Source organism: Mustela erminea, chromosome 4, assembly GCF_009829155.1.
Source record: "Mustela erminea isolate mMusErm1 chromosome 4, mMusErm1.Pri, whole genome shotgun sequence".
NCBI classification, from domain to species: domain Eukaryota; kingdom Metazoa; phylum Chordata; class Mammalia; order Carnivora; family Mustelidae; genus Mustela; species Mustela erminea.
Genome location: NC_045617.1, coordinates 23,739,620 through 23,752,203, shown reverse-complemented (window position 1 = coordinate 23,752,203; position 12,584 = coordinate 23,739,620). Strand labels below are relative to the sequence as shown.

General features: G+C 35.4%; 1 protein-coding gene across 3 annotated transcripts in view; it reads left to right on the top strand.

The window, feature by feature from the left end:
* The window catches only part of AFG1L (AFG1 like ATPase), a 221,097-nt gene that overhangs the window by 89,480 nt on the left and 119,033 nt on the right, over nt 1-12,584 (top strand). For all 3 annotated transcript variants that reach the window (XM_032338881.1, XM_032338880.1, XM_032338882.1), the window contains one exon: nt 4,729-4,828. In XM_032338881.1, coding sequence (XP_032194772.1) covers nt 4,729-4,828 — 100 coding nt within the window. The remainder of the gene's footprint in view (nt 1-4,728; nt 4,829-12,584) is intronic.

Genomic DNA, 12,584 nt, shown 5'->3' with positions numbered 1-12,584 from the left:
TGAGAAAAGGCCAATTATCTGTATATACCCGCTGTTGAGAAGAACCAGAGAAACTAAGAGTGTAAGGGGAAGAATATGTCCACTAAGGACAGAGGTGATCCCTGAGCAGAACCTGGATCTCCAAGTTCAATATCTGGACTGTCTTCTACTGGTTTTAGAAAAGTTCCTCTAAAGCATACCAAAACTGGATTTTTTGCTAATCTAGATCTCTTCTTGTCTCCTTTTTCTAAAATTCAGAGGTAAAAGGATACCCCCAAAATATTGCTGTAGCAGCACTCTGGTTCCCAACATCCACATAACTTAGAACAAAAAAGCAGAGCCTTTGCACTGAAATTTCTGCCTGGGGCATTCTCTCCCACACTCTGCCCCCCTCCAAAGAGTCTCTCACTTCTTCAGATCTTTCCTTAGTTATCTCCTTAACAAGGCCTAGTCTTATAAAATTGTGGTTTGCCATTAACCAAAGTCTCTTATTGTCCTTTTAAAAACCATTCTTAAAAAAAATAACATACATCACCTTCTGACATGTATATATATATATATTAATTATATTTACTGTTTATTAGATATATATTATATATGTATAAAAATGTACTCTTGAAGGCAGAAATCTTTGTTTTGGTAATTGATGTATCTCAGATGTCTAGAACAATGTTTGAGGATGAGCGAATGCGTAATAATGAGTAAAAGAATGGATGAATAAATCCTAGTACCAAACCATAAATATTGAGGTAGTCTCTCAAATAAGTCCCACTTCCCATATATATAGAATAATAACTCATAATTTTCCTGTAAACATTCTGATATATCTTCACATTTTTTGTCTAATAGATGAAAAATGGTAGGTCGTTGTTTTAATGTATATTCCTTAAGAAATAATATAGTTGAAATTTTTCTACATTTGTTTAGTAACTAGTTAAAATTCATCTTTTATGAACTGAGACAATGCCATTTATTGGAATGCTTATATCCCACCTATTATGTATATTCTGTTATAACATTAGTTATTGTTTATTGAGTACTATGTGCCTATGCTCTTAACTACTGTGCTGTGTACTGTTCCCATCTACAGCTAAAATTCAATACAGCTATATATAAATAACATGTAATTATACTAGGATATATACCATACACAGATAATAGTCCTAGCTAACATTCCTTGAGGATTTACTGTAAGGATCGTAACAATTTTGCAGAATAGGTATTATTACTACCTTCCTTATACTGATGAGGAAATAAAGAGTCAGAGAAGTTAACTAACTCGTCTAAGGTCACACAGCTGGTAACTCAGTTTGAATTCATCATTAGTGCTCTAATGCACTAGTAGTAACAGCAATGTTACATGTTCTCTTTGGCATATGATGTCTTGTATTATGTATTTAAATATACAGATCTGGAGCTGGATAGACTTTTAGTAGATGTTTTAATAATAGGACCTAAAAATTATCCTTAAGCCTATTAATCCTGGTACAGTACACTGCTGATTTACTAGAAAATAATTTTTTAGGCACTTTACTTTTAACAATTGTATGTCTACAATCACTACTTCACTTCTAAAATTGAATCCTCTTAGTTCTTGATTTTTAACTAGGTATTATTGGCCTTTAGGTGGTATTAATTAATATAATATTTATTTTACTAGGGAGCTGAAAGAGAATTATTGCTGCTTAAAAACAAGAATACATGTGCTCTTGAATCTGGGGAATTTTTGTGTTATGTTTTGGCAGCATTCAGATTACATTTGCAGAATGTATTCCTCATTAGCTTGGTTATCTCACTAAGTATAGCATTTCAGTTTTGCCAGATTGTCAAATATACTACATTCTGTTTGAGAAATTTGTCTAGGTAGGTTGTTTTTATGTGTTCTAGTTGCTAAGATAAAAGAGCAGCTTTTCCTCAAAGTTTTCTTTAGGGTCTTTGTTATGTTGACTTTGAATATTTACATTTTTTTTTGTTGTTGTTAGCCCGTTTATGGTTCTGAAGGTATAATACTGAAAGAAACTGATTTTTTTTCTTGAAAGTTATTTTTTCCTCTCTCTTTCAGGGCCACTGGATAGATGTTTTACTAATAGAGTCTAAAAAAAAAAAAAGAATTCTGATGAGCAGAATATCATGCAAAATTCTCCTCTATAAGCTATCAATATCATTTAAAAAATAGTTTTGACCGTTTTTGTAAAACAGGAAAGCTATTAAAAACTGCTAATAAAAAATAGGTGCTTATTTTTGTGCTAATACTAATTACTGATAATGCATGCTTATGTTTGTCACTCATTACATGGCACTGTACCAATCAGTGGTGACTGAGACTCAGGCACTTACATATGTAAATTAACCATTAGATTTTTTTTTTTTTCTTTTTTACTTAAGTGAGTCATAATGGAAAGCAACTCTAGGTCATAAAAAATCTTTTCTCTTTAATGCTAATGAAATGTCTCCCCCTTTCTGTATTAGCAGACTACCCTTATTGGTAATCTGTAGCCTTCTCTTTTGTTCTTGGTGGTAATGAAATGCCGGGTGCTAAAAAAGCCCGCTCTCCAAGAATGTGTGGCCAATTGTCTTCTGTTCACTTCTACTGTAAAATTACTGTTCCCCAGCAAAGCTGAGCAAGTGCAGGGACAAGATCAAAAGAGTATACATTGGCACCCGGCTACCCCAAGTGACTCCTGCTTTATTAATTAGCCATAGCTTCTCCAAGTTAATTTACTCTGGTAGAGCAAAGACATTTTGTAATACAAAAACAACAAATTATGATTCAACCACAAGTCTTTATTGTTTGCTTTTCTTCAACTTCCAGCTTAAACCTTTGCACCATTACAAGCTAAATGTCTCTTCACTTTTCTAAACCATAGGGCACAAAAGCTGTTTTTAATTTTTTTTTTCCAAACCATTGAAATAGATAGTCAAATGACCATTTTTATTCTCTAAAATTGGGCAACTTTTAATTGATAGCATTCTCTTTCAAAGTCAGTGTATTGGGAATCCAATTTAAAAGTGCACTTGCTTCTAAAATTTGCAAGCTTGTTTGCTTTCTCATCAGAAATGCCACTGGTGTCTAAGCATTTGAAAAGGGCCTTCTCTGTGAGTATTTTTGCGGAAGCAAAATTTGACAGTGATCCTAAGCTCCAAATTAAATATCACTTTCCTAAATAATTAAATAGTACGACTTTCCTTTTCATTTTATTCACCACTCTCTAATTTCCTGAAGTCTTTTTAATTTAAGGAATCTTCAGGAGTTTTTTAGTTAATGTTTTAAAGTTATAGCCTAGACAGCAAAAAAAGACCAAAAAAAAAAAAAAAAAAAAAAAGCTCTGCACATCCCTGTTTCCTGGTTTGGTTTGGTTTTTGTTCAAGTGGGAAAGGAATAATGAAACTTTTGCATAAAACATCAGCTGAAAAGAGAAAACTGACATAGACCTGAGTAAGCCAGGTGGTTGGTTGGTGTGTTATACAGCCTCTTAGTTGGTAACTTTAAGTATTTTTATCTAATTTGAAAGAATTCCCCCAATTTCTATGCTCTAACATAGTTTAAAAATAACAATGATTTTTATTGTATGATATGTTTTGTGAATATAAAACAGATTTTATTATGATGATCTAAAATGCTATTAGAGATCAAAATATTTTTACTTGAAAAGTATCTAAAACCCATATTATTATATTTTTAAGGGAAGGTGCAATGATTAATATCTACCTTCACTATACATTTGTTTTAGAACTCAACTTCCTTCCCTCCTTAATTTCTCTATTTCTTTGTGACTTTAAAAAGCGTTTTAAAAAGTTAGTAAGCTTACTTGTTAATTGTGGATTTTTAAAAAAATTTAGAGGATATATGCATTTCTGTAACTTAGATGGAATGGTTTTATCTATATTACACATTTCTGCTTTTGTTAGAAGTAATTTTTTAAAGTCCTGCATGAACCATGCTTGTAAGGTTTTTCTTTCTTTCTCTCTCTTTTTTTAATAGAAGGAATATTTGTGTTTGCGAAGGTTAGCAGAGGCTGGCTGTGCTGGAAGTGACTGCAGTGCCTTTTGATTATTCATGGACAGTAATAGAAGGCACTTAAAAAGAACAATGAAATTGCTTATTTTTGTGATGGGCCATCTGTTGAATTGTTTTGTGCAACAATTGCACAATAGTATCTATGTCATATCATTCTATTTTCAACAGCAGCTGATTATGTCTCACTGGCTATTTGTCCTTATTTCTAAAGTCCCATGACCATTTAAAGTCACCTTTTCAGGGACCTTTGCCAGAAAGGTATTAGAAATCTCAATTGGCTTGTTTATTATTCTTTTTTTCTTTTTCTTTTTCTTTTTTTCCCTTCTCTCTTCTCTTTTTGCCCTGAGGGGCGGCGGGGGGCGGTTGGATGGAGTGTGTGATGGGAGTAGGAGGAGGGATTTGGTCATGTTAGTTCTAATTAATCAGACTTCCTAAATGTTTAGGACAATTATCTGTGCTTTCCACCTGTAGTTTATAAAAGAAGTTAACATAGAACCATTTGATAATTTGCTTAGAAATGATAGGCTTGCAAGAAAGAGTCAAGTTTAAAAGACTATCATACAGTCTTTCATGCTTTTAATTATCTACTCTTTTCTTCATGGTGATAATTAGAATTTTTCTCTTGGAATTCACTTCCATCCTTTAAAAAAAAAAAAAAAAAGATGAGCCATTAGCAAATTTGTTAGAGCAGAAGTGAAATTAAAATAAAACAAATGTGTTGTTGTCCATAGGTCACTGACATTGCTGATGCCATGATTCTGAAACAGCTTTTTGAAAATCTGTTCAAAAATGGGGTCGTCGTTGTGGCAACATCCAACAGGCCACCGGAAGGTAAAAACAAACATTGTGCTAGTCTCATCCAATTAGGTGGAAACTAACAAGCTTTGAAAAAATCTATACTTTTTATATTCATCTTACTGTGTTAATAAAATCTGATGACTTTGCTTATCATTAATTTTTAAAGGACTTAATCTAAAAAATCAGTTGGTATTCTTAGTGAGGTAAATCCATGTGATCCCCTGTGTTCGACAGACTTGCTGTTTTTCTCTGAGTGTTTGATTTAAGTTCATATCAAAAAATGATGTTGAAGACCTGGAAGGGGTCCTGTAGGACTAGCCAAGAGGGTCCTTGGCTTTGTGCAGGTTGGCAAATGCAAAGCAGCAAGAAGTGAGAGCAGAGTTTATTGAATGTACAGAGAGGGCAGATATAGACGAAGCGACTGGGAGACTTGGAAAAGGAAGGAGGATGAGTTCTGTCTTTATTTGGGGTCTGGCATTTTTTATTAAGGATCACGGTGTGGTGTATGTGTCCTCTCAGGCATCCAGGAGCCAGTGAGAATGAAGATGAGCCCCGGGCGTTATTCCTTGGAGCCGAGGTGTCTTGGTGTTGAGATGTCTAGCGCTGGTGGTCTGGAATACACATTTGACAGCTTTGCTCAGTCATTGTCATCTGGTCCTTCCTTAGACGTTATTTGTTTTTGAAGAAGTCATGAACTTCTTGTCCCTTACAAGGAGGACATACACTATTTGTATTCTGAGGAATGTGTAAAGTGGGGTGGGGGTGCAGGTCCTAGCAAGAATAGAAGCAGGAAAAGGAGCAAAAAGCAGATTTTTATGGAATTGTTCAGTTTCTCTGTCTCAGAAATACAAGTCTTTCTAATTGCTTTTTAGGGGTCATAAAAGAAACTCAATGAAATAAAAGATAGAGAACTCCTAACTGAATCTTAGAAAAAGACTTAACTCTTGCTTGCATATAAGTAGTTTCTAATACTTAATCTCTAAAGAAGCACTTGTGGGGCACCTGGGTGGCTCAGTTGTTAAGCGTCTGCCTTGAGCTTGGGTCTTGATCCCAGAGTCTGGGATTGGCCCCGCATCAGACTACCTGATTGGCGGAGAGTCTGCTTCTCCTTCTCCCTCTGCTTCCACCCTCATGTTCTCTCTCAAATAAATAAATAAAATCTTTTTAAAAAACAACAACAAAGAAGCACTTGTGGGAGACATTAATTAGTTAGTACCTTTTAAAAAAAAGATTTATTTATTTTAGAGAGAGAGTGTGAGTGGGGGCTGGTGCAGAGGGAGAGAATCTTAAGCAGGCTCCCCGCAGAGCATGGAGCCCAGTGCAGGGCTCAGTCCCACAACCCATGAGATCATGATTTGAGCCAAAACCAAGAGTCCAATGCTTAACCAATTGAGCCCCTCAGGCACCCCAATTACTAATACCTCTGAATCCAGTTATTTAAACAAGTGTAATTATACCTAATCTGTTACACTACAAGAAAATTATGAATGATTCTGTCAGGAGCATTTATTAAAATTTATATAAGTTTATGGAGAGCATTCTTATGATTTACCAGGGTGGCAACCTTATGAGACAAGGAAGTGAGTTTTTTCATATTACATCATTTATCAAGACTCTCCTTTAGCTGACTGTTGACCTAATGGTGTCATCAGTATTATCTTCAGACACTCAGTGACAAGCTATGTTCATAATTAGCAAGGTGCTAGAACAAGCTTGCCGCCTCCCTTACCACCAGTAAAGACCGCTGAAAAGAAAATTGCAGTTGGCTATGATAAACTGAGGAAGGACTGCCACAAGGAAATGTTAAGGAACATTCTGGATCTTGTAGCTTTGTAGAGTGAGCAAAGTTACAGGCCCACCAGGGTAGCATGTAGAGCCACTTTTCCAGAGAAGACTGAAAGTTTAAGATGTGGAATTGAAAAAATTGGGCATTAACCACAAATGTGAACCATAGAAGGATACTGTTACATATTTGGTTTTTTGGCCATGGCAGACAAGTGATCATCATGAATGGCTTAATATTTTAATTTAAAGAAGATGGCATGTATATATATGCCAGGTAAAGATAAATGTGTAGGACAAAGAATAAATAGGTCAGGGGTTGCCAGAGACTACAGTGGAAGACATTTGACTGCAAAGGGGCAAAATGAGAGATTTTTTGTGGGGGCTGATGGAACTGTTTTGCATCCCGATTGTGGTTGTGATTACATGTATTCAAACAGATAGAGCTGTACACTAGAAAAGTTAATTGAAGTTAACAACAAATCACATGGATAATCAATGGCAGAGAAGAGATTAGAACCTAGATATTGTGACTTTTAACACATTGTCCTCTATCATTTCTCGTTATTGGTCATCACTGACTTTTTTGTACTCTGTCCTAGAAAAAGGACCAACAACTTGGTTGATTTCCAACCAACAAAATGCATTCAACTTTTTCTTTAGGTCACAGCTTTTTTTTTTTTTTATTTTAAAGATTTTATTTGTTTATTTGATAGCTCACAAGTAGGCAGAGAGGCAGGCAAAGAGAGAGAGGAGAAAGCAGGCTCCCCACTGAGTGGAGAGTCCGATGTGGGGCTTGATCCCAGGACCCTGGGATCATGACTTGAGCCGAAGGTAGAGGCTTTAACCCACTGAGCCACCCAGGCGCCCCTTGGTCATAGCTTTTAATCTAGAGCCTCAACATCGGTTGTTACTGTTTTAAAACAGCATCTACTTTCTCCCCTCTCTCTCTCTGTCTTCCTCTCTGCCTACTTGTGATCTCTGTCTGTCAAATAAATAAAATCATTAAAAAATTAATAAAATAGTATCTACTAATTCTTGGAGTGTTATAAGAGGTGGGGGAAGAATCTTCTCGCCAGAGAGTTCTCCCAGTAGCTGGAGAGAGCATGACGCATGTGAGGAATTGAAAGGTGGCCAGTGTGGTGGGAGAACCGGAGGAGGGGGGAGTAGGATGCAGTGAGGCACAACGTGAATCTGGAGAAGTGAGAGCTACACTTTATAAACCTGAAGAAAATAAAGAAGAAAAATAAACAAAATTTTAAAAAAGGAAGAAAAAAAATAAAATCCAAAAAACTTTTGGATTTTATTTAAGAGAAGTGGGAAGATACTGAAGTACTTTAAGTGGGGACTGACAAGATCAGAGGTGGACTGTCACTGGGTGTAGTGTACAGAATGGTTACGGAGTAGGGTGCGTTAATATGGTGGCTTCAGTGAAGACATCTTAGGAGATCTTGCAGTACACTGGGTGAGAAGTGGTGCTAGCTTGTTATAAGGCAGTGATTGTCACCTAGGGGGCTATTTGGCAATGTTAAGGTAGTTTTGGTTGTCATAACTAGGCAGGGTGGTGGTGGGTACTGCTGTCGGCCTCTAGTCATTCTATAGAAGCCAGGAATTCTGCCAAAATGTCATATAGTATGCATGGCTACCCCCCACAACAAGGAATTATTTAGCCAGAAATGTCTATAGTTCAGAGGTTCAGAAAGTCTGATATAAGGTGATACCTATGGATATGAAGAAGATAGATCTGAAAGATAGTCAAGAAGTAAAATGGATAGCACCTGGTTATGGTTGAATACTAAGGAAAAGAGAAAGGAAAATGTAGAAACTGCTTTAAAATCTCAGGCTTGTACAACTAGGTGGTGATGTCTGTCATTTAATAAAGACAGTATAATCTGGAGGTTAAAGATTCAGAAGATAGTGCTCAGGTGAGGAAAACATTTTTTCCCCTTCATTAATTTTTTTAGCCTCTCTGTTTAATTTTCTTCCACTTCATTCATTTCATTGCCTCCATTTCTAGTTGTAAAGCATCAACTTCATGAACAAGAATGGGGATTATTGTTGTTGATGGAAGCTACTCTCATACCCTCATCTCTTAACAGCCTATAGCTTAATTGTCAATTAATAGACAAATTATTAATTTTAGTAGAAAGTGATCAGAAACATTTAATAAGCAACTAATATTTTTTACTTAATTGGTTTGTTTGTTTATTTATTTATTTATTTGAGAGAGAGAGAGAGAGCGCGCGCGAGCATGAGAGGAGAAAGGTCAGAGGGAGAAGAAGACTCCCTGCCGATCTGGGAACCCGATGCAGGACTTGTTTCTGGGACTCCAGGATCATGACCTGAGCCAAAGGCAGTTGCTTAACTAACTGCAAAACTTGGGGGTGGGGGGTGAAGGGAATAATGTACCAATGAGTGACTGCCTGTATGTCCTACTTTTGAATTCCTGTCTTGCTTGGGCCCAAGGCTGCACCCTCTATACCCCCATGTAGTTGTTAAAACCTCAAACCAGGGCACGTGTTGTGATGAGCACTGGGTGTTATAGGCAGCTTATGAATCTGTGAATATTACATCAAAAATTAATGATGTACTATATGTTGGCTAACTGAACATAATAATTATAAAAAAAGAACAACCCAAACTTAAAAAAAAAAAAGAAAAGAAAAGAAATGGAAGGAAAACTTCTAAATTAATTCTGAGGCCAGCATTACCCAGATACCAAAGCCAGGTATAGACCCCACTAAAAAATGAGAACTACAGGCCACTATCCCTGATGAGCATGGGTGCTAAAGTGTTCAGTAAAATACTAGCAAATTGAATCCAACAGTACCTTTAAAGAATCATTCACTACTCATGTGGGACTTATTCCTGGGCTGCGGGGGTGGGTCAGTATTTGTATTTCACAACACCAGTTTATATTTATCTCACAATCATTGTCAATAGAGTATTTGGTTATGTTTCCCTTTTCATGTTCACTCCTAGGAAGCTTAGATTCAAACTTGTAGATGACCCAGAGCAAGTATTTAAGTCGTTATACTCTGCAGTTTGGGCTTTGTTCCCAGCTTCATTTAATGTCCTTTCATTTTCTTCTTCTCTCATCCTCCTTTTTTTTAATTTAATTTTTTCAGTGTTCCTACTTTTAATCTGTGTTCCTTTGTTGCATTTTATTTAATCTCATAAGCTTCCTTAAATCTTTTTTTTTTGGAACCTGGGGATACAAACAAATATAAATTTCATAAGCAAATGTATTTCAATAAAGCTTGTATCTATTTTTGCAAAGCCAAAAACAAAACAAAAACAGCAAACAAACAAAAAACCCAAACCAGTATCAGCTGATGATTACTGCTTTAGCTTTTAGTCTCCTATTTGTTAGTCTGTAAGGGTTTTTCTAGTTTCTTGCAGGCTTTAAATAGGTTTAGTATATTTTAAATGAAGTTCTAGTGTAACATTTTTAATGCTACTATTTTATATTTTGTTGGATAATCTGGTTGAGGCTTTTGAAAGTGAAACAGAGGATCTTGGATCAGATCCATAGGAATAGGGAATTGCTAGAAAATTTTCAGATAAATTAGATCTAGATCTACTTTGTATTTAATTTCTTATTTTTGTAAAATCTCAATTAGAGGATTTATTTGTCATTTTTATCATTTAAGGAAATAGTTTATGTGGCCCATATACAAATAGACAGTTTTACTTTTCAAAGATTATGCTGTCAGGTCATTAGAAAAGCCTAAATCAAAAATCTACAATTAAAATTTTATATCTACGCTACTCAGTTTTTAGGTTCAGAAATAAAACTTTGTTAATTAAATGATATTCTAATAGAGAAAATACATATTTAAGAACATGAGGACCCTAACAATAGATTGATAATAGGCAAGTAAATGAAATTATTTAAAATGTAAAATTTTAAGTTTAAGAACTTATTCAATCAAAAAATAAGAATACATTTTTATGGGGAACTAGAATATGTAAATTCATTTCAACTGTGCTTCTTTGACAGTAAAACACAGAGTGGTAAAAAAAGAAAGTCCCCTACTGACTGAAGTTTAGGACTCAGAAGAGTGCATTCTGGTCTTTCTAGTTTTACATTTACTGTTTATTACAATAAAAATGCTGCAGGCAGCATTAGAATGCCCAAGAATGATCCTGTATTAGATTAACAGGCAACAACACTATGTGATCCTTCCTCAGGCAGGCACATCCACAGTAAATAAAAAGCTGGATATCACTAGAAAGTTGGCTAGAAGTTATGCACACACATATAATAAATGTAATATATCATGTTAATATTTCTAGGGAGAAAAAAATCCAGTTGTGTTCACCATAAAGACTACAAACATTTGGCAAAATTCACCCTCTTTCTTGATAGAATCACTTCCTAAAAGATAAACAGATGGGTAGTTTCTTAATATGATATCAAATATGGGTATGTGAGTTCAAAAGTCAGAATTATGCTTAGTGGGGACACTGGTATTTCTGTGGTAAGTATGAACAAAGGAAGGATGCCAACTATCACTTTTTAACATTGAACTACGGTAGAGACAGAGACATAAGAACAACTGGGAGGTTAGGGAGGGGAACCAAGGAAAAACCACATATCTTCATTTTAGGGGTTATCCAAGATTAGTCATATCACTCCTTTTTCAAGGTTATATAAAAAGAAAATACCATAATATGGGAACAATAAGTAGAAAAGAGAAGTAAGTATTAGAAAATTTCTGTGTAGAGTCTTTAAAAATCAAGAAAAATTGACTGTAATATAGAAGATCTAAGCAGAGAAAAGACAGATTGAGTTGAAAACCTTTTTATAAGAAATCGGCTAAAATAAAAGAAAGTTAAATGAAATAAAAAAGATTAAGTTAATTTAAATTAATGAAAGCATTAGAAGCATTAACTTTTAGAATTGAAACTACAGAAAATGAAATCAGTGATGTAGAAAAACAACATAAGAGGTATGTAGAAATAGAATAAAGAGAATAAAATGATGAAAAAAATAAGTGTCCTGGGGGAAAGAGTTCTTAATATGAACTTACTAAAAAGAAGTGTTTGAAATAAGAAAATTGATGATACCAATGAACCGAATGTAAATGAATATTTGTAGTTACTGCTTGCTTAGATATTTTTGAATTGTGTTCCTCTTTGAGAGAGTGTTTGCTGATCCTGAGTAACAGCATCATCATTTGTTGTATTTATAACTAGGGAAATACACAGTCAGGTACTTTATTTTATTTATTATTTTTTTAGATTTTATTTATTTATTTGACAGAGAGAGAGAGCATGAGCAGCAGAGAGAGAAGGAGATTCCCTGCTGAATAGGGACCACCCCCCCTCCATGTGGGGTCTCCAGCCCAGGACCCTGGGATCATGACCTGTGCCAAGGGCAGATGCTTAACCAACTGAGCCACCCCACAGTCAACTATTTTAGAATTTAAGATACACCTTTTACTTTTCAAATAACTAGAGAGAAGATAAAAGAAAAAATATCTCTTAGAGCAAAAACTAGAAAGCTGAAGAAACAGCAACAAGTATGGGTAAAGAACGTAAAACAAGATCAGGCATGCTGACAGAAAATATAAATGGGTTACATTTCTCTATTAAAAACAAAAACTTCTGGCATGCCTGGGTGGCTCAGTGGGTTGGGCCTCTGTCTTTGGCTCAGGTCATGGTCTCAGGGTCCTGGGATCAAGCCCTGTATCCGGCTCTCTGCTCAGCTGGGAACCTGCTTCTACCCACCGCCCCACCCCTGCCCCACCTGCCTCTCTGTCTACTTGTGATCTCTCTCTCAAATAAATAAATAAAATATTTAAAGTAAAATAAAAACTAAAACTTCTGATATGGCTGAGTAAGCTCCTAGCCAAATGGCCTTCTTTGAGACAATATGGAAAAAATAAATAACACAACTATGTGAAGGTCTTGAAGAGTAAAAAAATGTCAGGCAGATCCTAGAAGGGAGGTAGACTTAAAAGAAAGTCCAAAATTGGAGAGAATCTCTTCTTTCTTTCTT